The following is a 23,207-nucleotide window of genomic DNA, read 5'->3' on the forward strand; positions in this document are numbered from 1 at the left end:
TGATTAAAACATGTGAAAATACAGAAATTATTAGTGAAAACAATATGTCTGAGTTTTAGACCATCTGAGTGAGGACAAAGAGAGTAAAGTGGGGACATTTTGGACAGTTCTCACTTTCTGAGACTTAGGTTTAGGGGATAGATTGTATATTTATATATATATAAAATATATATTATAGATCACTTTCTAAGAATCGCAGAATCCCAGTTGTGTGTGTGTGTGTGTGTGTGTGTGTGTATATGTATATATATATATATATATATATATATATATATATATATATATATATATATATATATATATATATATATATATATATATATATAAAACAAAAGTACAGACTTCTCATAAGTGGCTTATTCGAGTCATGATGTATTAGACTACAACTCCCAGGAAGTCTTTCGCAAAAGACGTGCATGCGCTGATGCGCCCTTACGTGATGACGCAATTTTTGCCTTGTTGGAGGGTGATTTCATCAGGAACAGCCTTTCAAGACAAAGAGAGAAGGCACTTACTATTTGTTGTATATGTCAACGTATCTTGTTTCGGTACAAGATCAACAGAGGTAAGAGTTTATTTTACACCCTTTTTAGAAGGATATGTCTGCAAAATTCACATTTCCTCACAATTCAGTTAATGTAAAGTTGTCAAATGTCAGACCAGCCAGATGCTTTAGTCCATACTTTATTTACGTGATATGTATTCCATGTATCATTTATTACAATAAGTATTCTATTATTCTATTTTTATGATTATTATTATTATTGCTAGTATTGTTTGTTAGTAGGCTATCAGTACATTTGTACATATTTCGTAACATATTCCCACTGTTTTGAACATAGGAAATCGGTTCATATAGCCAAATCAGATTTAAATTATAGTCGTGGCAATAGTAACAGTAGTAGCCTATCTGTACCATAGACCGTAAAAATCTGTACTGAGAGCTGTCATCGTGTTACTGTATGTGTTTCCGGTAGGTTTTATTAGGTTTTAAAACTATTTCTCACATATACAACCGTTGTATGTTTGCGATTGTGACTTATAACACGCACTTGAATATCAATGATGTAAAGTTGTTATTTGTCATTTGTGTGGTCCTGTTTAAGACGGAATTTACAGTCACATGATGAGTGGGCGGGGTCTGAACTTGATCGAGCTGTCAGTGCGCAGCGTCACTGCGGATATACCGTGTTTTATTTGGTCTCATTCGATTTGTACTTATCTAAATCTCTTTTAGATGTCAGTAAGCGAGGATATGGAGAATACAGACCTGCTTGGTCTAATCTTCCCAGATGAAGACCCAGGATCCGGTGATCTGTTCTTCACAGAGGGGAATAACTTGCTAGATGATTTGCTTTCAGGGCAAGATGTACGTAACCTTCATGTACAGTTCATGTTTTTCTCAGATGAAGCAATTATATACCATAGACCGTAATATATATATATATATATATATATATATATATATATATATATATATATATATATATATATATATATATATATATATATATATAATATACAGGTCCTTCTCAAAAAATTAGCATATTGTGATAAAGTTCATTATTTTCAATAATGTAATGATAAAAATTAAACTTTTTATATATTTTAGATTCATTGCACACCAACTGAAATATTTCAGGTCTTTTATTGTTTTAATACTGATGATTTTGGCATACAGCTCATGAAAATCTCAAACAATTAGCATATTTCGTCCGACCAATAAAAGAAAAATGTTTTTAATACAAAAAAAGTCAACCTTCAAATAATTATGTTCAGTTATGCACTCAATACTCGGTCGGGAATCCTTTTGCAGAAATGACTGCTTCAATGCGGCGTGGCATGGAGGCGATCAGCCTGTGGCACTGCTGAGGTGTTATGGAGGCCCAGGATGCTTCGATAGCGGCCTTAAGCTCATCCAGAGTGTTGGGTCTTGCGTCTCTCAACTTTCTCTTCACAATATCCCACAGATTCTCTATGGGGTTCAGGTCAGGAGAGTTGGCAGGCCAAATGAGCACAGTAATACCATGGTCAGTAAACCCTTTACCAGTGGTTTTGGCACTGTGAGCAGGTGCCAGGTCGTGCTGAAAAACGAAATCTTCATCTCCATAAAGCTTTTCAGCAGATGGAAGCATGAAGTGCTCCAAAATCTCCTGATAGCTGGCTGCATTGACCCTGCCCTTGATAAAACACAGTGGGCCAACACCAGCAGCTGACATGGCACCCCAGACCATCACTGACTGTGGGTACTTGACACTGGAATTCAGGCATTTTGGCATTTCCTTCTCCCCAGTCTTCCTCCAGACTCTGGCACCTTGATTTCCAAATGACATGCAAAATTTGCTTTCATCCGAAAAAGTACTTTGGACCACTGAGCAATAGTCCAGTGCTGCTTCTCTGTAGCCCAAAAGTGACTTGACCTGGGGAATGCGGCACCTGTAGCCCATTTCCTGAACACGCCTGTGCACGGTGGCTCTGGATGTTTCTACTCCAGACTCAGTCCACTGCTTCCGCAGGTCCCCCAAGGCCTGGAATCGGTCCTTCTCCACAATGTTCCTCAGGGTCCGGTCACCTCTTCTCGTTGTGAAGCGTTTTTTGCCACACTTTTTCCTTCCCACAGACTTCCCACTGAGGTGCCTTAATATAGCACTCCGGGAACAGCCTATTCGTTCAGAAATTTCTTTCTGTGTCTTACCTTCTCGCTTGAGGGTGTCAATGATGGCCTTCTGGACAGGGTCGGGTCGGCAGTCTTACCCATGATTGCGGTTTTGAGTAATGAACCAGGCTGGGAGTTTTTAAAAGCCTCAGGAATCTTTTTCAGGTGTTTAGAGTTAATTAGTTGATTCAGATGATTAGGTTAATAATTCGTTTAGAGAACCTTTTCATGATATGCTAATTTTTTGAGATAGGAGTTTTGGGTTTTCATGAGCTGTATGCCAAAATAATCAGTATTAAAACAAAAAAGACCTGAAATATTTCAGTTGGTGTGCAATGAATCTAAAATATATGAAAGTTTAATTTTTATCATTACATTATGGAAAATAATGAACTTTATCACAATATGCTAATTTTTTGAGAAGGACCTGTGTGTGTGTGTATATATATATATATATATATATATATATATATATATATATATATATATATATATATATATATATATATATATATATATATATATATATATATATATATACAGGTTTTTTTTTATTTAACGTTTTTATTCATTAATAATCCTGTCAAACCTATCACAGGTTCCAACCTTAGTTTAAGCATATATAAACTATTTCCAACATTGATAATAAATCAGCATATTAATTATTTTTGAAGGATTGTGTGACACTGAAGACTGGAGTATATTGAAATAGAAAACCATTATTTTAATATGTAATAGCACGATATTACAGGGTTTTTTCCCTTTAATTTTGTACATACACACAAACACATATATTATATAAAAAAACTGTTGTTAGATATGATTAATCGATTTGACAGCACTAGTACACACACACATATATATATATATATATATATATATATATATATACATATACATATGTAGTAACAATGATAATATCATTTATATAATAATATAATACTTATTGTGTTTGGTAATGCTGATTTTTTTTATTGTTGCAGATGCTAGATGGAATGGATACAGAGGACTTTCTCAGCAGTCTTCTGGGCGAGGAAGAGTATGGTCTGTCTGTCAACTGCTTGTCTCAGTCCCCTCATGGCAGTGACAGTGGCATCTCTGAGGATACCACCCCCCAAAGTCCACATGATGGCAGCGAGACAGACACCGTCCCCAGCCCAGGCCTGGAACCCCTGCTTTATTCCGAGTGTGTGACAGAGAGCTACGAGGCCCAGGTGGTGCAGACAGACCACTGTTACACCCTCCCACAGGACACAGACGCCTTGCTGAGTGTCCGCTCAGAGAATCCTGAGTCTGATGTCTTCATAGATGTTGGTAAGTTGGTAATGTTGTGGTGGGCTGTGGTGTAAACGGGTGTATGAAACATTCTTGTGTTGTTTATGTGTTCAAATAGTTTATTTAAGTATCCCATTTTAAGTGTATTTTCCTCCTGTCAGATGATTTTGATGTCAGTATGGAAGATGATTTCTCCCCTGAGCCGCCCTGCTCGCTTACAATTGAAGACTTCACACAGAACAGCAAACCAGACAACCAGGTACATTTCAAATGATGAGACAAAGGCTGTTTTTACACTGCCAGTCCAAATGCGATTATTTCTCTATCCGATTGGAATCTGATCTAAATGATTGACTGTCCACACTGTGTATCACAAATGTTCGGATCTGGTTTGTGTGTCCCATGGAGCTCTATCGTTTTCCGGAATAACTGCATTGGTTTCTGTGGTAATGACGTTGCGTTAGTAGGCATGGCAAAAACAGCAACCGCAACATGGAGGGGTTTGCAATAGAGATGTAGTCTTATTTACAACATGACAATGTGTAGTCGTTGTGCTGGACCACTGCATCTTTATCTGCAGAAACGTAAGGCACTGAATGGCTTTATTCCTTGCTGTTTTTACTCCACCAGTATCAAAATTCAACATGCCTCCATTATATTGTCATTTTCTACTCAACATAACCTTGTGTCTACAGGGACTTTCAGTATGTTTCCTATAACGTCTGACATGTTTACGTGTCTTGAGAAAGTGACATAAACCATGCAAAATCCTATTAAAGCAATGGATTTCCAATCGGAGTTCAAACCACATATGAATGTAGCTTTTCATGTGATCTTTTTTTGCTGTTCACTCTTGCTAAATATGATTAGATTCCAGTCGGATATGCACAAATCAGATTTGGACTGACCGTCTGAACGAGGCTATAATGTGTGTATTCTGTCTCCAGTTCCAATTCAAGGAGATTGTTTTGACCGATGAGGAGAGGAGACTTCTGGCGAAAGAAGGTGCAAGCATTCCAACTCAAATGCCTCTTACAAAGGTAAGAGAAATGGTTTCCGATGTAATATTGAAGTTTATATGAACTGCAAAGTAAAAATACTGTGTTTCTTCAGGCAGAGGAACGGACACTGAAGAGGGTGAGGAGAAAGATCCGGAACAAGCAGTCTGCTCAGGAGAGTCGCAAGAAGAAGAAAGTTTATGTTGATGGCCTAGAAAACAGGTTAGTGTGGAGACACATACTATATATTGAATGTTTGTTATTGTTATAGCTCAGTTAACCATGATCTATAATTAATTTCAAGAATACAGATATATATTTATATAAATATATAATATATATATATAATATATATGATATATATAATAGAAATATATAGCATGTATTTAAAAACATTTGATTATTACAATCATTACTATTATACAAAAATACAGAAAAAAAATCAGCAATATTGTAAAATATTATTACAGTTTTAAATAACTGAGTATATAATGTAATATAATTTAATCCGTTGAGGGCAAAGCTGAATTTTTTGCATCATTACTTTTTAAGATCCTTTAGAAATCACTCTGATTTACTGCTCAAGGATTCTTTAATAAATAGAAAGTTCAAAAGAACAAATGTTCAAATATTTGAATGAATTACTTTGTTTATTTAATAATATAAATAAATGTTTTGTATGTCCATAGGGTGGCAATCTGCACTGCTCACAACCAGGAATTACAAAAGAAAGTTGAGATGCTGCAGAAACAAAACATGTAAGTGTTTATCATGTGTCGGCACAACTTTATTTTCTGTTTAATTCATCTAAGTGAAGGTTTGGATAATACCTAAATGCTATTAACTATAATTTTTGTTTTAGGTCCCTTATTGAACAGCTAAGAAAACTGCAAGCTATGGTGAAAATGTCCACAATGAAAACCACCACGACTAGCACTTGTATCATGGTGAGTACTCACCACAGTGACATTTTTATCTCTCAGTATTGATCTTGAATTAAATATGACGTACGAGTTTAAACTTTCACCAGCATGTAATCTGAACGCTCTGTCTTACGTGAATACAATGGCTGTGTGATGCGTTTCTTGACCTTCTCTGTTGTCACTTTTCCAGGTGTTCCTGCTTTCCTTTTGTCTGATAATTTTCCCCTCAGTCAATCCTTTTGGCAGCAGCAATCAGAAAGATCTCTATACGTCATCTACAGGTGAGCACAATGTTTGTCATTGTTCCTGTAGGGTAGTGTGGAATGTAGACCTGCTTGTTGTTCTGCTATGTTTGGTTCTACTTATACAATAATGGTATTTCAGAAATCAGTGGTGTACCGGTGAAACTTCACAATTCTCAATACCAGTTTCAGCACCACATCAATAACACATTTATTTAAAGTCACAATTCGATTTTCTTCCCTATTTTGCCGTATATCCGAATGAAACAGCTTCTCGAACGTGATGTAGGAGCACGACTTGATTTTGTCCATCAGGAGTTGATTGGATGGTTGTGGTTTGCTATTGCTGTGATCTCGTGAGTGACTGGTTGTCCCGCCCTCACAGATAAATAATTTATAAGAAATACTGCAATATTCTATAAAAATAATAATATTTCTGGGTGACTAAACAATTATTAAAAATATTGTTAAAAAAATCAAAAATGTATATAAATATTACAGACCTACAACCAATCAGCGCAACAGAGCAACGCGTAACGTTAGTTTTCAAATGTCAATAGAACTCAACTGCACTGTGTTGCCAAGTCTACGGTTTTACCACGGATTGTTTTCCATGTCCGCGGGTTGAAGCGACCTCAATTATGTGATATATAGACCCAGGAATGCGAATTTTATCAGGCAACCATGCCAATATAACACACATTTTACCCCCCAAACGCCATTTTTTTTCCAGAGAACCCCTCCCTAAAAGCTATTGGGCTTGTTTTGGGCTAGTAGTTGGCGGTTTTGTTGTAAAAACTTGGCAACCCTATCTGCATGCAAGCTGGAATAAGTAACGTTAGAAGACAAAGATGAGTGTAAACGAATTTAAGGATACACAGAATACTTACCAACACGATCATCATTTCTGAGAGAAATAGTGAAGGTGCATCATATACGAACATGTTCTCAGTTTAGGATTCGAACAAATTCCACCCAAGCGCCTTTGATGACGTGCATGATTACGCTACTGTTGATCATCTGTCCGTCATTGTCTAAAGCCCGCCCTGATGATTTCATTGGTCTGAACAGTTTCTGTTCAGGCATAATCACTCCTCTATTGATCAAGTCCAGACTGAACTGCCCGAGCTCAAATGTTGTGGGTGGGGCTGAGTTCGGCTGGCATCCAGGCTAGCATATATCCATAAAAATAAACATTTATTTGAAGTAATAAAATCAGAACTGTGTCCCATCCCGTCGTAATAAAAGTCCCGCTGCTCGATATGTGTGTTGTTCATCTAATTAACAATCCCTCCAATTGCCTTACTCAGCTCCACAGCACTCGGTCCTGCTCTGCTTCATACTACAGTAACGTTAATAACCGCATCCATGAACATTTCTCCGAGTCCTATTTTCCACATAGACCACATGTCCCAAGATGCTGTGCTCAAACTTCACGTCATCAAACTACGCCTTTTTTAAAATTTGGCTCCTTCTAGCGGAGTTGCATAGTGCACCTTTAATAAAGATATAAAATCAATTTACATTATTATATTGTAAAAAGTGCAGAAAGGGATTGGTGTTGCAATATTTCATCGCAATAAATCAATTTTCCTCTGCTTTCTAGGGATGTCCCGTGCCCTGCGGTCTTACCCAGCTCCCTTGAAAGAGGACATTATATCCACCTCTGCTATAGAAGTGCCGGATCAGGATGTCCTCCTAGTGGCCACCATAGAGAATAACCAGGTGCTGCTGTCCGGCGGTCAGAACCACACACCTGACTACCAACGGGTCGAGCAGTCTGACTCTGAGTCTGGTGTCAACAGCAACTCATCCGCTGACTTCCCCGCTGCTCCCCAGTCAGATCTCAAAGCGGACGGAGCTCTCTCAGAGTCTCACAGGAACTCTGCGTCATCTCCGGTGATCTACGACGGGCAGAGCAAAACCAAGGAGAGCTGGATGGAGCAGAAGCCCACGTCCGTTATAATACAACAGCACCGATCTGATGAAATGTAGGAAAGCTTCTAAAACGAACCTTGCTTTGTTTTAGATAAAAAAATTCAGTATAGCCATTTCTCTTCAAAGTAGCATCACAGTCTGACCACTTTCTCTTATTTGTATATTTTACATGGATCTACTGTCATGCTATAATAGCACTTTTTATGACACCCAGTCATTATTGTTTATTTTCAACTGCACAGATTATTTTTCAATGGAAACATGGAGTTATATTGTATTGAACTCTGCATTGCGTCCCCATTGAGTTTTAGTACATTTAGAAAATGTATTCATTTGTCTGCATTACTTGAGACATTTTAGGACGTTTGGGCATTTAGTAAAATATTATTTTCCCTTTTTTAGTAAGGGAACCACATGCTTAAAGAGATTCCACTACTGAAAAATTATCAGTGACATGGGAGTGTATTTAGATAAGGGAAAGCCTTTTTTTTTTTTTTTGTAAAGGTTGTTTTCTGCTTGTGCAATTTTTGTGGGTTAAGAACCCCTTCTGTTAAATCGCTGTAAATGTAGCTTTAAATGTACCTTTTAGAGGGGGTTAAGTGTTGCACATATCCACATAATAATAATATGGTGTTTATGTCTATATATGTACTGTATATACATACAAAACAAATGTCATGATCTGCTGTGTCAGAAGCATTTTTTATGTCATTTTTGATGGTGATATTTTGTTTCTTAAAAGACATTTTAGCCTTTTTATTGATTTCTTTCAATCTTTGGTCATATGATGCACTGATGTGTCTAGAAACTTGGAATGTTCGTGAACTGTTTATTTGTCTTGATCATGTAATTATTCATTAAAAATGATCAGTTTACTATAAACATGCATTTTTTGTCATTCATCACAATGAAAACTGAACTAAGACAACTAATTAACAATAAAGAATTACGTATAATTCTAGGTATGATGCTTATGATTAGGCATTCACATATCTGGAATTTTGACTAATATTTTTAAAGTTATTATTTTACTCTAATAGTGTATAGTTTTACTCTCAATGTACATTACTTTCTAAAATAAATTAACCAAATTTTAAATATTAGAAACCTAGTATTGTCATATTTTGTCTTGCATAACTTCTTTCGGTCACCCTTCTGTGGGTTTTACAAATATTTAACCAATGAAACGTTTTTAAAACAGCTCGTGACTTAACCTCCTATTTCCATTGGATCCTCAAACTGTCAGTCATCATAACTCCACCCTGCCCCTATTGTGAATGTATGTGCTAAACGTCTCTGCTCTGCTTGTTTGCTAGACAAGGGTAAATAAAGAACTGGTTATTTTAAGAAGTACAGCGTTTTCTCTACTAAAGAAACAATATATAGGTTAATATTTTATTTACTTGAGGAACAGAAAATTGTGTGGTTTAGCATTTTCCAATATATACTGCCTAACCACACTATTTTCTGTTCCTCATATATATATATATATATATATATATATATATATATATATATATATATATATATATATATATATATATATATATATATATATATATATATATATATAGGCTATATATATATATATATATATATATATATATATATATATAGGCTATATATATATATATATATATATATATATATATATATATATATATATATATATATATACACACACACACACACACACACATACACACTACTGGGATTCTTAGAAAGTGATCTAAGTGATCTTACATTGAAGCTAGGTCAATCTTCTGTACATGCCCAAGCATGTTATTACAACCAGATGTTCTATTTTGGCTGCTAGAAAAAAAATGCAAATCAACACAAATTAACCTATGGAAGCCACAATTATCGCGTCTGATTTAATGCAAATGTGCTGAGATGCAAATCTAGTGTGCCTAGGCTAAAGTAGGCCTAAATATATTTGACACAAAAAAGTCGCAGCCTCAAAAGAAGCTCATATATTCACAAATTATCATTGTGTACACAGTATAATGTGAAAACTCTCAGATATTCAGAAGAGTAAATTCGAGAGTTTAGGGCAATTTAAATATATTTGGGCAGCTGATAAATCGGTGATGTAACTTCTTGTTGTACCTGCAGATGGCGCCAGAACTCGCATTATCATTCTGCACCGGTTGCTCTGAAGAGGAGTAACAATAAATCTATTGATAATATTCCACGGCCGATCATCAGGTGTAAATTTTTACGGTGGTAAAATGTGTAGCATTCCAGATGCATGCATTCGTGGAGTGTTTAGCGAGCAAATACTCCCTGTGCTATGAGCTGATGAGCAAATGTGTCTCTTGCATCTAGGGCTTGGCCACACTGCGCTATATATGCACAACCGCTAGATGCCGCCATATATTAGTAATTACAGAGTTTGACGTATTATTAGAAACTACTTTAAAAGTTGGAAGCATATCAAGTCATGCTCTTCCCGGCTGCAGTAGTGGTCTTCAACTATGCAGTCCTGACTATAAGTGTCTAAAACCTCATTAAAACCAGACTGTAGACCAGTTGACCAGCAAACAAATACTGGTCATCAAGTACTGCATACAGAATTACGAAGAGCTTCCAATAATTTACACCGGTTTGAAAAGGTCTTGATGTTGTAGTCTGATGTGCTTGCATGCTGTTTCGATGACTGATTAATTGATTGTCTAATGTTTACCGTTTCAGAAGCTGCAAGAGTTTAAACGTAATTGCAAATTGTAGCATATTGATATCTGATATTTGTGTTTATTTATGTATGCATTGAACTCACTTCCATAAAGTGGGAACAATAGTTTTGGCTCTTGATCTCACTGGACACACTTTCCGCAGGGTGTAACAAAGCCTGGGGGCAGGTGGGACATCATGGGGCTATTATTCCTGCCATAAGGCCGTCTAAGCAGTCATTGGCACACGACAAAAGACACGTAAATTAGAAAGACTCCTTTACAAATCCCAAAGAGTGGCGTGTGCCTCACTCACCAGTCTTTGTTTGTGTCTGTCTGCCTGTGTGTGTGCGTGTGTGTGTGTGTGCGCGCGCGCGCGCGATCATGTTTTGCTTAGCCTACATGTGGGGGGCAATGTCCCCACAAGGGCAGTAACCCTGCTGAATACATGGAACAAACTATTTTTTAGCTGTTTAAGCTGGAGCAATAACAACGACCAACACCTGAATTCACTTGGGCTACTTTGCAAAGAAGTAAATATGCTAAATAAAGTCCTAATTGAAAATCTACATATGTTTGCAGTGAGGGATAGGCTTATGATTCTGTATTAATAAAATATTATAAAACAATAGGCCTATAAATAAATGCAAAAACAAATGAGCATGAGGGAGTTCCGTCACAATAACTCTGCTATCCTGAGATGAAATATTAAAGAATAAAATTAACTCAACAACATCAACACAGTTTGTACATAAGCAGTAAGAAAGAGCACGAGCCGTGCTCGCTTTGTGTTGTTGATGGAGTGATGTTTGAACAACCACGTGGGCTGTTTACAGTCAAGGCACTTGCATCAGAGTCACTTACATACACCCGTGCCGCCAGCCAATCAGAACGAAGTACGAGCGGAATGTCCGCCCACTGCCGAGAAACTCCTCTGATCCCGTATAAAACACAGCCAGCGCTTGACACGGCATCACAAACTCACAGCTCACAGCAGAGAAAACACACGCAAAACGCGACTCAACGTGGACTTAAAACAATGACTTTTGAAGAATTTAGTGGACAAGATAACGCAGCTACTACTGGCGATAGGTGAGTGTCTTGCTCAGTTGATGGAGTTATCGTTAATTATGTTGTATCTCTCAAATGCTACGTAAAATATATGGACTAACAAACCGGTTGTATTCTCCAGAATGCAGAGTGCAGGAACAGCACTAGAGGAGCTCCTGGTCTCTGCTAAAAAGCAGGACTGTCTTACCGTTGGGGTATATGAGTCTGCACAAGTCATGAATGTGTAAGTATCTGATTTCTATTTCAAAAAAGCTTATATTATTAGTTAGGCTAATATGCTGTTTTTAGTATTAAGTCCATAACTAGCATATAGAATACCATATCTTAGACCTATGGGGTTTTCAATTGCCTAGTCCTTTAGTGAGTCAAGAGTTGCATCCTTATGCACATATGCAAGCAGAACATGTTGAACCGCTCCCTAATCAATATTTCTCCTTTGTGAAACTTTAGTGACCCAGACAGTGTGGCTTTCTGCGTCCTGGCCACAGATGAGGAGTACGAATGTGACATCGCCTTGCAGATCCACTTCACTCTCATTCAAGCCTTCTGCTTCGACAACGACATCAACATTGTTCGCGTGAATGACATCGAACGCCTTGCAGACATCGTGGGCAGCGTTCAGGATGAGGAACCAAAGGATGCACACTGCATACTTGTAACGGTGAGTAGATCTCCTCCTTTCCATTGCATCTACACCTACATTTGCACTACATCTGCATGTGATATTAATATTGCTTCTTTTTGTTTCCTTCCAAAGAGCCCCAATTCTGACTCTTGGAAAGATTCTGCTCTTGAGAAATTGGGTTTGTTCTGTGAGGAGAGTCGCAATGTCTACGAATGGGTGCCGACTATTACTCTGCCGGAACGCTGATAGGAGATGCCTTTGGCATGTTCACATGAATGAAACAAGTCGAATGCATCCATCCTGAAGGGTACACCGGTGCAAAGCTAAAACGCTTTGAGATATTGTCTGGATTACCCACACAACGGGAAGATAAGTGGACTGACCCAGCGTACAGTTGGCCGTCCTGGAAAGGCTGACGTTCAGATTTTTTTTGGGACGAGCATGGAAAAGTCAAGGCTCCTGTGCCACTCAAATCTATTGTGGTGGCATCATGGAGACAATAGAAGAGAAAAGGAGAGGTGGACTGTGAGAGCACGTTTATGAAACTGTCGGAGGCGAAGAGCCATGGAATTGGTGTGATGTGGATTTTAAAGAGGAACTAAGTTTAAGTGATATTTTGAAGAATTTGAAGAATGTACACTTGGGACATTATCTGAAAAATATTACATGGGCAGTAGTGTAACTTGTCTATTGTGATATCCTGGGGGAAAATATGGATTTTCCTACAGTATTTGTTGGTATTATGAAGTTGTGCTTTATTTTGTCAAATATTCACAAGTGTCAAATTGTGGCAAAGAAGCCACCCTTTTTTGCAATAACTTTTCAAATAAATATCTTACAAATGCAATTATGGTATGTTTTTTTTTTCCCCCCTCCCAAAGCTGTCAGCTTGCAGAAATGTGCTTTATTCTCACCCAGTTACATCAGAGGAGGGATTTCAGGGCAGTTCAGGCTACATGGGGGAAAGAGAGGTTGCGATTGCACTAGAGAAACTGGCATCTCTCCAAGCGCAGCCTGACCTTTCACCACCCATGCACCAGCTGCTTTCTTTAAACCGCTTGCTCAACTGAAGGGCCCCCTTTGAAATGGGGGACTGACTTCTGTCATGTGTAGGTTTTGCACCATCCATTTGGAGCAGAGGAGGGGTAGAGCCAGATCCGTTAGATGACTAATTGAGCTAAACTCGACAAGTAGACGTTCAGCTGTTTTTACTGTAAAGGTCGTACATTAAGGATTTTAAGTCTAATATGCTCTCTTTTTTTTGCATTAAAAATGATTTAATTAAATAACTATTTGGAAATGCAAATACATTACAGTACAGTAGTACTAAAACGTTAATGGAAATATAATTTGCTATCTCTACTAACTCAATTTAAACCTAAATGCTGTTGTGCGTATGGTTTGTGGTTTACAAGAGAAAGGGTGCCAAATTACCAGTAAGACAGTTACTCATTTGTGGGTTTTTTGATCTCTAGATATGCTGTCCAGTCAGCTCCGCAGCTCACAGACTCAGAAGTTACATCACTGGGAATTTTCTGCAAAGAGCTGCATGTGTTTAACAGCCAACACTTGCACCAGGTGTTGTGTACTAATGGCAAATGCCCAAAGCAAAGTGTATCAAAACTTAAAAGAGCATTTCAGGTAGTGGCTGAAAAGTCTTTGTGCACTTCAAAGTCAACCGACAAGAGAGCTAAAGCACATGCATGCACAAAGAAACACACACCTGCTTTTGAAAACAAAGAACAGCAGAGAGCCGCTTCACAAAAAAAGAATCTAACACTCCCTCAGATAGTAACTGATCTTTGCAGTTAACTTGCATTAATTCAGCTAATGCATTAAAGACAAGAAACTGGGTCAATTACAATGGAGATACCATGGAGATCCCCTTAAGGTCATTCTAGTAACAAACAGCCACGTACATTTCCTTTGAAAGGAGTGCCTAAAACAACTTCAAATATCTCAGTTGTGACAAATGAGAATATTAAATATCATTTGACATTCATTCCCAGTTTACTGTGTGTATAAATACATGAACTAGAGAGTAATTAAAAACCAATTAGACAGGCAGACAGACAGTTCACTCAACAAGCAGAACACAAGGTCTAGACAGATAGGATGGCTTGCTGTCTTTTCAACAAAGCTGTCTACATCTTTGCAGAAACAGACAACCATTTCAAGAAAAAATGTCTTTGTTCTGTTTCAGGGTGAACTGCTTTTATAGAAAGTGGGGAGGGGACGGTGTCGAATCTACATCAAGATTTCACACTTTTTAAAAATGAAATGTTGTAATATGTCTACCCTCCACTGTCTGGTCATTGTTTTCCCCACAGTCAGTGAGATTGCAAATGCTGAATGACTTAAGCAACTCGCACATCTGTCACCTGCTCAATGGAGATTGTGCTGCATGTGACTACCAACGGGCTCTCACATGCTGTCAATACAAAACACATTCATATTTCCGGCCAAAGCATTGAGTTTTTTTCTCAGAGACCAAGGGGCCTTCTGTGAAAACCACATTGAAGTTCCACAGTACTTTTCAGGAAACGTGAGTAAAAAAGTCAATCTTCCAAGTGCGTTTCAAAGTTTCAGCAGTACACGACTCACCACCTTATAAACTGCACTGACTTGTTTACTCCCCTCCGATTAAAACATTTAGTCTTTTCATTTGTGTTCACAGGTGCACAAGGCTTCAAAACACCAAGAAAAAAACACTTTACCCTGAAAACCACTCTGCAGCTGGCTTGATGTCTGCAATGCACACATGTGCCCCTCCTTTGTTAGCCCTGCAGCTATAGTGACTCAACCCAGACAGTAGTACTGGCATCTGTTAGCACTAATGCTTGCTCTGATCACAAGCCACAGACATAGTGTTCTCTGGGTCTAATGAATCAGGAACAATGGGATGTGCAGACTGTATAGACACTCTTCAGTGTTAAATTTTCACAAGGTCATGATGTTAGACTAAATGTGCAGTCACATTAGCAAAATTGTGTGGGCAAAAAAAGGTCAGGTGTCTTTTGACAATTTTCTATAAATATATAGCCAGGCAACAGGAACTGCAGTACCGAGGGACGAGGCTTAGATTTTATCCTAACCTAAGTGCGGCACTTTCTAAGAAGCGCACTGCCTTCAAGAACATTAAAAACAATGTTGTATCAGAAAGGGATCCGTTTCAGATTTCTGTATCCTGCGATTCACACACGATGGGAAAACCTTCACTTTCAAGTCAGCATCCAAAGCCGAAAAAAGAAAAGAAAATGCGAAATGTTGCCATGACAACTTGCTAGGGCTGTAACGATACACCAAACCCACGATTCGGTTCATATCACGATTTTTGACCCACGGTACGATACAAACCTCGATATGGGGGGGACAAAACAGTTTTATTCTGTACAGTATTCTGTAGCCTATTTTGCCGTCAATACCATATATCTGTATGGTCAATAGGCTACTGCCGACGTTTTCTTTGCGGTACCAATAGGCAATATATATTTAACATGAAGTATAGGGCCTCCTGTACATCAATACCAACAGAAGCGCCGCGTCAGACATGCTTCTGGTGTGCAAAGAAAGAGAAAACATCATGCAGCCGCCCCGCGGATGACACGCAACAGAAACGCCACGCTCACACCACGTTGCCGGCCGGTTGGGGAAGCTTCTTGAAACACTTACGGCAAATTGTGTGGGTCTTGTCAACTACACGATTGCCATCCTTGTTCTCCACTGGGTAGCTGAAATGTTGCCATAATGCTGACTTAAAAGTTGGACCTGGACAGGAAGGATAATTCTGGGAGTTGGAAGGGGTGTGTCGCGATTCTGCCTTCTCACATCGCGATACAGGTTCGTGGACCTGCGTATTGCGATTTTCGATTTCATATCACATATCGTTACAGCCCTACAACTTGCTGAAATAAAATAAAAGATGTTTAAGTTTATTGTTATGGTTTTAGTTTTAATTCACTATAATAACCCTGAACCCAATGCAAAAATTTGCACAGGGAATTCTTTCAGCCTTACGCAAAATTCCTGATCGTGTGGATTCCTTTCGAAATGACTGGATTTTTGACAGTGAATATTCGCTGAGCAACCGTAAATAGGATGGCACCCAAATGCCATGGATTCAATGCTTGTGCACAAGCTCTTCAGAGCTAAGCAGTTGAGAAATAGCTTTTTCATACGGTAAAAGAAGGTCAAAACATGTTACACAACTCCTTGTCCAAGCTCTTGTTCCATAGACTAGACTATTGTAAAGCTCTCTCTCAGGCCATCCAGCATGCACCGTCAAACCTCTGCAACTGATCCAGAACGCAGCATCGAGACTGCGAGAGTGGTCTTTAATGAACCGAATAGACCACATGTCACAGCTCTCTTCGTCAATTTGCATTCAAGGCACCACTGGCTCTGCACCCCTATACCTAAACTCACTACTTTAGACCTATGTGCCCTCCAGAAGCTTGCGTTCTGCAAGTGAATGGTGCCTTGTGGTGCCATTCCAAAGAGGCACAAAATCACTTTCACTGACCTTTACCTTGACTGTTCCCTGGTGGAATGACCTGCCTGACTCAACTCGAGCTGCTGAGTCTTTAGTCGTTTTCAAAGAAGGGCTAAATCATGTTTTTCATCTACACTTGACCCATTAATACTAACAGTTACTATTCTACTCTATCTACTCATTGTTGGTTTGTTGCTTCTATTGCCCCCCTTATTTATAAGTCGCTTTGGATAAAATCGTCTGCTAAATGGTTAAATATAAATATAAATACATTCAGATATAAAGTTCATAGTGAAGTTTAGAACTCAACTTGGCTTTCCCTTGTTAAAGTTCATGCAAAAATGAATTCTATGGACAAATGACCTGATGAAAAATGGAAACGTCAAAATATCTTCTTTTGTTTTCAACAGAAGAACGAACGTTTTTTGGTAAACTGTTTTTATTCAAGTTTGCAATATTGCATATAATGAAGCATGAAGCAAATCATGCATGATTAAAGTAGCGTGGAACAGATAAACTCAATGTACTTTTTGAATACGCAGTACCTTTACCATTGCAGAGAAGTCTGTGATCTCCTGCTTACGATTGGCTGCTCTTTATGTAACCCGCTCTGATCTGAGAGTGCATGAACTAACAGGCCCAGAATAGCATTGTACAGACACTACATTCAGGCCAGAACTGTGTGGTATGAGTGCGGTGCAGTGCCGTGATATTCACGGGTCACATGCTGCACAGATTCTTCTGCATTCCTTCGCCTTGATCTACTATTAAGGCAGTATTGCAGGGTGGAAGACAACGTCAGCATTCCTGACATTTTAATGTTATCTTTTGTAGTCATGTGTCTGTGCAATGCCGTCATCGTGGGAAAAGCATGGCCACAAATTTGGCAGTGCTGCAAATGCCCAAATATGATGCCTAAACATGTCGGTATAAGCATCTATGTGAGTTATGTCAGAATGCAGAGCTGACATTCATGAAATATCAGTATCAAATGCAGAACTGTACAGACATGAAGTGCAGTAGGTATGTTGTGATATCTGCACTATGTGCCTCACCACATTCCTGAGATATCTGAAAGTCTGTGCCAGATGCCACTGCAGGTACAGCAGATTGCCAAATGTGAGCTACATAAGGAGTTTTTAATAAAATAACTCTCAAACGCTTTCATACAGACATGCATGAAATGTCGGATAATTCAGAGGCCAAGAAAGAGAAGTATGAGGTAAAATTCTTAAGGTGTTATTAGAGTGACTAAAGCATTCTTAATGGCATCTGGCACAATATTTTTGTAAAAGCAATAAAGGAGTCACATTAGCGACAATTGGGTGAAATGCATGGTCAAATAAAGATCCATTGTCCGTTGTAAATAGTGTTGCAATGAATGCACCAAATTCACGAGCCCAGCTTGAACACAAGCAAAATCTGAGTAAGGAATTGTTTGCCCTAATGTGAAACTCCAGAATGTACGGATTCCTATTTAAAGCTGCCATTTTCTTGAGTAAAATGGCTTTTCCAACAAGAAAACATTTTTGCTTTTAAAATGCAAAATGTATCACTAAATGAAAAATAATGCAGGATTTGAGACACATTAGGATTATATGCTAAATGGACTGCATTTATAGGGCTTTCAACAGACCCACGGCCATCAAAGCACTTTATTGACTCACATTCACCCATTCATTCATTCATTCGTACACCAAGGGCGCTGTCAGCCATGCAAGGCACAATCCAACTTGTTGGGAGCAGCTGGGGTTAGGTGTCTTGCTCATGGACACCTTGACACTTGGCCAGGTGAAACCTGTGATGGAATCACCAATCTTCTGGTTTGTAGACAACCTGAACCACTGTGCCACTGCCACATCATTTAGGTGCGTGAGATGTTCCCCAGTAATCAGTTTTGCATTTAAAAGATGTTTATTAGCCGTCCAAACACGTATAGGCTAAAACAAGGCAAAATATGGGTTTTCGGTGAAAAGTTTAATAAACATCTAACCATGGCCCAAGAAAAGACTAGTCCTCTAGAACGTGGACATGTCAAAGAAATGAAACCAAACACATTGTAATCACTGTTAACTGCGCTTAAATGATGGACAGCAGCCTTCCAGGACCTAGTGTGGAGACCCCTAACCTAGACTGTGAAATACTTACTGGAATATATATATATATATATATATATATATATATATATATATATATATATATATATATATATATATATATATATATATGAATATCAATTCTTAAATATATACAAGCATGTGTGTGTGTATTTATATATACATATTAATTATACACAGTACACAGTAGCCTACACACATAACACAAACTTTTATTTTGGATGCAATTAATTGCAATTAATCTATTTGACAAAAAGTGTTTTTATGGCTGTGCTGGTTTTTCAGCATAGTCACTTTTATCCACCGTGTCAAGTCTAAAGAAGATCAACTTTTTAAAAACCATAATCTCAACACCCTGCGAGAGAAAGTGTCAGGATAAATTTAGGCCAGGAGTTTTAAGCAGCTGTGCTACCCAAAGCAGTCTGACTTACTCAGCTCATAGCAGCAATACACTGAAAAAAACAGAAGATATAGAAGGAAATTTCCTTTCAAAAAGAAAAGTTCTTTAAAAACTTAGAGGGGTCATAAATTGAGAAATCAACTTTCCCTTGAGCTTTTGATATATAAAAAAGGTCATGGTAATATACAAATATAAGTTTCAGATCTGAAAACTTCCTTGCTAGTCAGAGAAAAGCTTTGATTGACAGCTGGCTCAGCAAATGCTTGATCTGTAAATGTGCCTCTCTGTGACTTGAGGCCCTGTCCACACGAACACGGGTATTTTCAAAACCGCAGCTTTTTCTACGCGGTTTGGCTGTTCGTCCACACGCAAACGCTGTATCCGGTTACTAAAACCAGACTTTTTTGAAAACTCCGGCCAGGGTGAAGATTTTTAGAAACTCCGGTTACAGCGTTGTCGTGTAGATGGTGAAACCGGAGATTTCGGCTTTTTAAATTGAAGTGCGCGCCGTTCTTTCCTTTGTTTGATATCAGATTTTCCACATCTCCTTATGATTTACGTGAGTCGATTCTATGCGGTGGACTTCACTAACAGCGCTTATCACACGTATATCCTACAGATACATGTTCAGTTATTTCATTGTATTGCAGAACAAAGGCGCCAGAATGCAATAATACAAAATAGTAAAGCAAGTGTGTGAAGCTATTACAGTCCACTTCGGCCCTGCACCTGTGTATACAGTTACCTGTCACTGAGTCCAAAGCAAAGGAACTTGTAGGAAGTGTTTCACTTGAGCCCATGGCATCCCTCAGTCAGTGCAATGTGCATCGGTGCAGTGAATGGGACCCATACGGAAATCAGGCAGCCAATCATAGCGTAGTTTTGCGTTCTCATGTGGACAGAATTTTTTTTAAAACCGTGCTTGTGTGGACGCGATTGTTTTTTAAAACGGAGGAGGAAAAACTCCGGTAAATAACATAGGCCTACCATAGGCTAAACCAGACTGAACTTCCAAGCAATATAATAAAGCTTATATAGCATGTTTCAAACATGAATTAAGCTTCCTTCGGACTCCAAAAATTAAAGTTTCAAAAATGGTTGAACTATATTTTTAACTTTTTGCCATCCAAACACTGACTTTTCCGTTATTTGTGAGAAAATGATCATCAATATTACTTATCATATAAATCAAAAGTATGTTACTGAATGAAATGTGGACCCAGGACGAGCTATATGATTTTGCCAACATTAGGGGTGTTGATGGACTCGACCTCCATCTGTGTTCATCTGGATACAGTCTTTCACAAAACATGATTTTCTCAGCTTTTTGTTCAAAATGTAGCTTTTTTTCATAAAACGTATTCAAGTGTTGATAAGAAAAAGAATGCATGAAGAAGCTAAAACGTTTTTTTAAGAAGAGGGTCAGCTCTTTTTTTATATATTGCATGCTTAGATATTTATAAAACAAAATATTCTCTAAGGGCTGTTACATTTTTGTGAAAATGGTCAAAAAACTTTTTTTTTTTAAACGCGGCGGGGAAAGAGTTAATGAAGATCCAGCTCACGTGGGGAAGAATTGCATCGCTTCATTTCACCACGGATTCGTTTGTAAACAAGAGACTGGATTTATTGACAGGATGAGATTAAAAAACTGGCTTCTGAATCTGACAGGAATGATGCAACACAATTATGTGAGTAAAAATATTTTTTTAATAGTACTTTGTTGCGTTTGATATCTACTGATTATGTAGCCTACGTGTCAAACTAAACATAACATCCACGCTGACACAGGCTTTTTTTGAGTTTGTTCATTGCCCTGCGATTCGGGATCCGACTTGAACGTATGGGCCAAGGCTAGCACTGCATTGAAAAATGCGTACACATGTGCATTCCGTTTGCCGTTTCTCAAAATTGGAAGTTTTCAAAACAATTCCTCATGTAAAACTGTTATAGCAGTGGGCGTTTACTCACAAGTCTTCAATGCCCCGTCAATGCATGCATTGACACTCCTAAAAACAGAGTGTTTCAGGAGCTAGGCTAAAAACAGGGTATAAAATAACCTATTACTTATTAATTAGGATGTTTTTGAAAGTAAAAAACACACAAATGTCAATAGTTGACCCCAGACAACAGTATACAAAAATAAAAAAGCCAGTTTATGACCCCTTTAAATTGGGCCTCATAAATGCATCGTAATCTAGGATATTCATCCAGCATGACTGAGCACTGTATATTGTTTCACTGTACAAACTAAGACAAATGTCGGCACACAGGAACAAGTCCAGTCTGTCTGTTAAGGGGAATGTTTAAAGTTTACAAATTTACAGTATCACTAACTGATTTCTAGCCTGCTTGATTCAGCGAAACAGATTATAGGGCCTCTCCAATTCACTAGGGATAGTTCTCTAATCCAAAAGGATAAGATAGAACTGTCTCAGTACAAGAAGCCCTAGAGTTTAACAGGATTACCCAAGGGTATCAAAGGAGTCCAGAAGCCTCACTGACTCCAGAGATCTTTATGAGGGTCTTAGCTCCATAAATGCACCTGCTTGTCATCAAAGACATATGCTACATAACAAAGAGACAATAGAAAGACAAACACAAAGAGACCTTTTAACAGCTAGGCAATTACAGTGTGATCATCAAATATGACATGATCAATAGGTCAAAACGAAAAAGACGATTTACAGGTGAGCTACGTTCTCTATTTTTTATTTTGTACCTTTCGCATACAGGCAGGTGGACAGAGTACAAAGCAAACAAATGAACAAACAAAAGTCGCAGGGGAAATAAAAAAGGGGAAATGACATTTTGAAGCTGCTCCGTGTGGGACGGAAAAAGTTTAGTTGATGGATCTGAAAGGTTAGGGTCACCATCTGATGCCCTTGACATGTCCAAACAAGCAATAGTAAACAGCGAGACACTCAAAGCATGTCTCTCTCTCTCTCTCTCTCTCTCGCTCTCGCTCTCGCTCTCGCTCTCGCTCTCTCTCTCTCATGCCTTTCCAGGAACATCAGCCTGATATTGACATTGATCCAGTGTAGAGAGGTTCCTCACCCTTTAGTTAGTAATATTTTACATAATTTGGGTCATATTTAACAGTGCATAACATTATAGAGATATTATATGCTGCACAACAGGTAATGCAAATGTAAAAAATCTATATACTCACATATTAATAATACTATTAATATTATAATGACTTTAAACAATACTATATATATATATATATATATATATATATATATATATATATATATATATATATATATATATATATATATATATATATATATATAGTATTGTTTAAAGGCATTATATTTATTGTTTTTTATGTTTTTGGACAAACTGGGAATTTTTTATAAAAAGTTACATTCAAATATTAATAGTATATATATATATATATATATATATATATATATATATATATATATATATATATATATATATATATATATATATATATATATATATATATATATTGCACCATCAAGTGCACAGGATGAAATTTGGTGGAATATTCACATGATTTACACAACTTTAATATGCACTTGCAGCAAGATACTTTTTTCCAGTATGGTTGAATCATAATGCATCTGATGCAACACCCTGCCTTTAGTAGTACATATTATATTTCACCCGATCTCATCATTCCTGCTTCCTCAAAGAACGCTGTAACCCTGGCAACAAGGATTCTCCCTATTACTTTCCTCTTCCCTTCACACAAGAACCTCGTTCCACCAAATAGCCAAACACAGCCCACTGTTGTTGTGCGGAGCCATGCTACTGCAGGAAAAC

At 37.9% G+C, this 23,207-nt stretch overlaps 2 protein-coding genes across 2 annotated transcripts; both read left to right on the forward strand.

Annotated features, from left to right (window-relative positions):
* The first annotated feature begins 432 nt into the window (after positions 1–432).
* creb3l3l (cAMP responsive element binding protein 3-like 3 like) lies at positions 433–8,914 on the forward strand. The gene is made up of 10 exons (XM_067413546.1): positions 433–565; positions 1,238–1,369; positions 3,640–3,970; positions 4,093–4,190; positions 4,879–4,971; positions 5,045–5,151; positions 5,619–5,687; positions 5,792–5,876; positions 6,043–6,133; positions 7,701–8,914. Exons 1-10 carry the CDS (start codon positions 440–442, stop codon positions 8,087–8,089), a joined length of 1,521 nt encoding a protein of 506 aa, XP_067269647.1. The 5' UTR covers positions 433–439; the 3' UTR covers positions 8,090–8,914.
* A 2,746-nt stretch (positions 8,915–11,660) lies between these two features.
* On the forward strand, positions 11,661–13,247 carry gadd45ga (growth arrest and DNA-damage-inducible, gamma a). Its single transcript, XM_067412598.1, has 4 exons — positions 11,661–11,796; positions 11,897–11,998; positions 12,226–12,436; positions 12,533–13,247. Exons 1-4 carry the CDS (start codon positions 11,744–11,746, stop codon positions 12,644–12,646), a joined length of 480 nt encoding a protein of 159 aa, XP_067268699.1. The 5' UTR covers positions 11,661–11,743; the 3' UTR covers positions 12,647–13,247.
* The last annotated feature ends 9,960 nt before the right edge of the window (positions 13,248–23,207 follow it).

Source organism: Pseudorasbora parva, chromosome 13 (assembly GCF_024679245.1).
Source record: "Pseudorasbora parva isolate DD20220531a chromosome 13, ASM2467924v1, whole genome shotgun sequence".
Classification (NCBI taxonomy): Eukaryota; Metazoa; Chordata; class Actinopteri; order Cypriniformes; family Gobionidae; genus Pseudorasbora; species Pseudorasbora parva.

What these genes read in the sequence shown, in the direction of transcription:
- creb3l3l (XM_067413546.1), top strand. Translation starts at nt 440, where the DNA reads ATGACGCAATTTTTGCCTTGTTGGAGGGTGATTTCATCAGGAACAGCC. An exon ending in ATTTGCTTTCAGGGCAAGAT is followed by an intron (nt 1,370 to 3,639) that starts GTACGTAACCTT and finishes TTATTGTTGCAG; the next exon opens with ATGCTAGATGGAATGGATAC. An exon ending in TGATGTCTTCATAGATGTTG is followed by an intron (nt 3,971 to 4,092) that starts GTAAGTTGGTAA and finishes TCCTCCTGTCAG; the next exon opens with ATGATTTTGATGTCAGTATG.
- gadd45ga (XM_067412598.1), top strand. Translation starts at nt 11,744, where the DNA reads ATGACTTTTGAAGAATTTAGTGGACAAGATAACGCAGCTACTACTGGC. An exon ending in GCAGCTACTACTGGCGATAG is followed by an intron (nt 11,797 to 11,896) that starts GTGAGTGTCTTG and finishes TGTATTCTCCAG; the next exon opens with AATGCAGAGTGCAGGAACAG. An exon ending in TCTGCACAAGTCATGAATGT is followed by an intron (nt 11,999 to 12,225) that starts GTAAGTATCTGA and finishes GTGAAACTTTAG; the next exon opens with TGACCCAGACAGTGTGGCTT.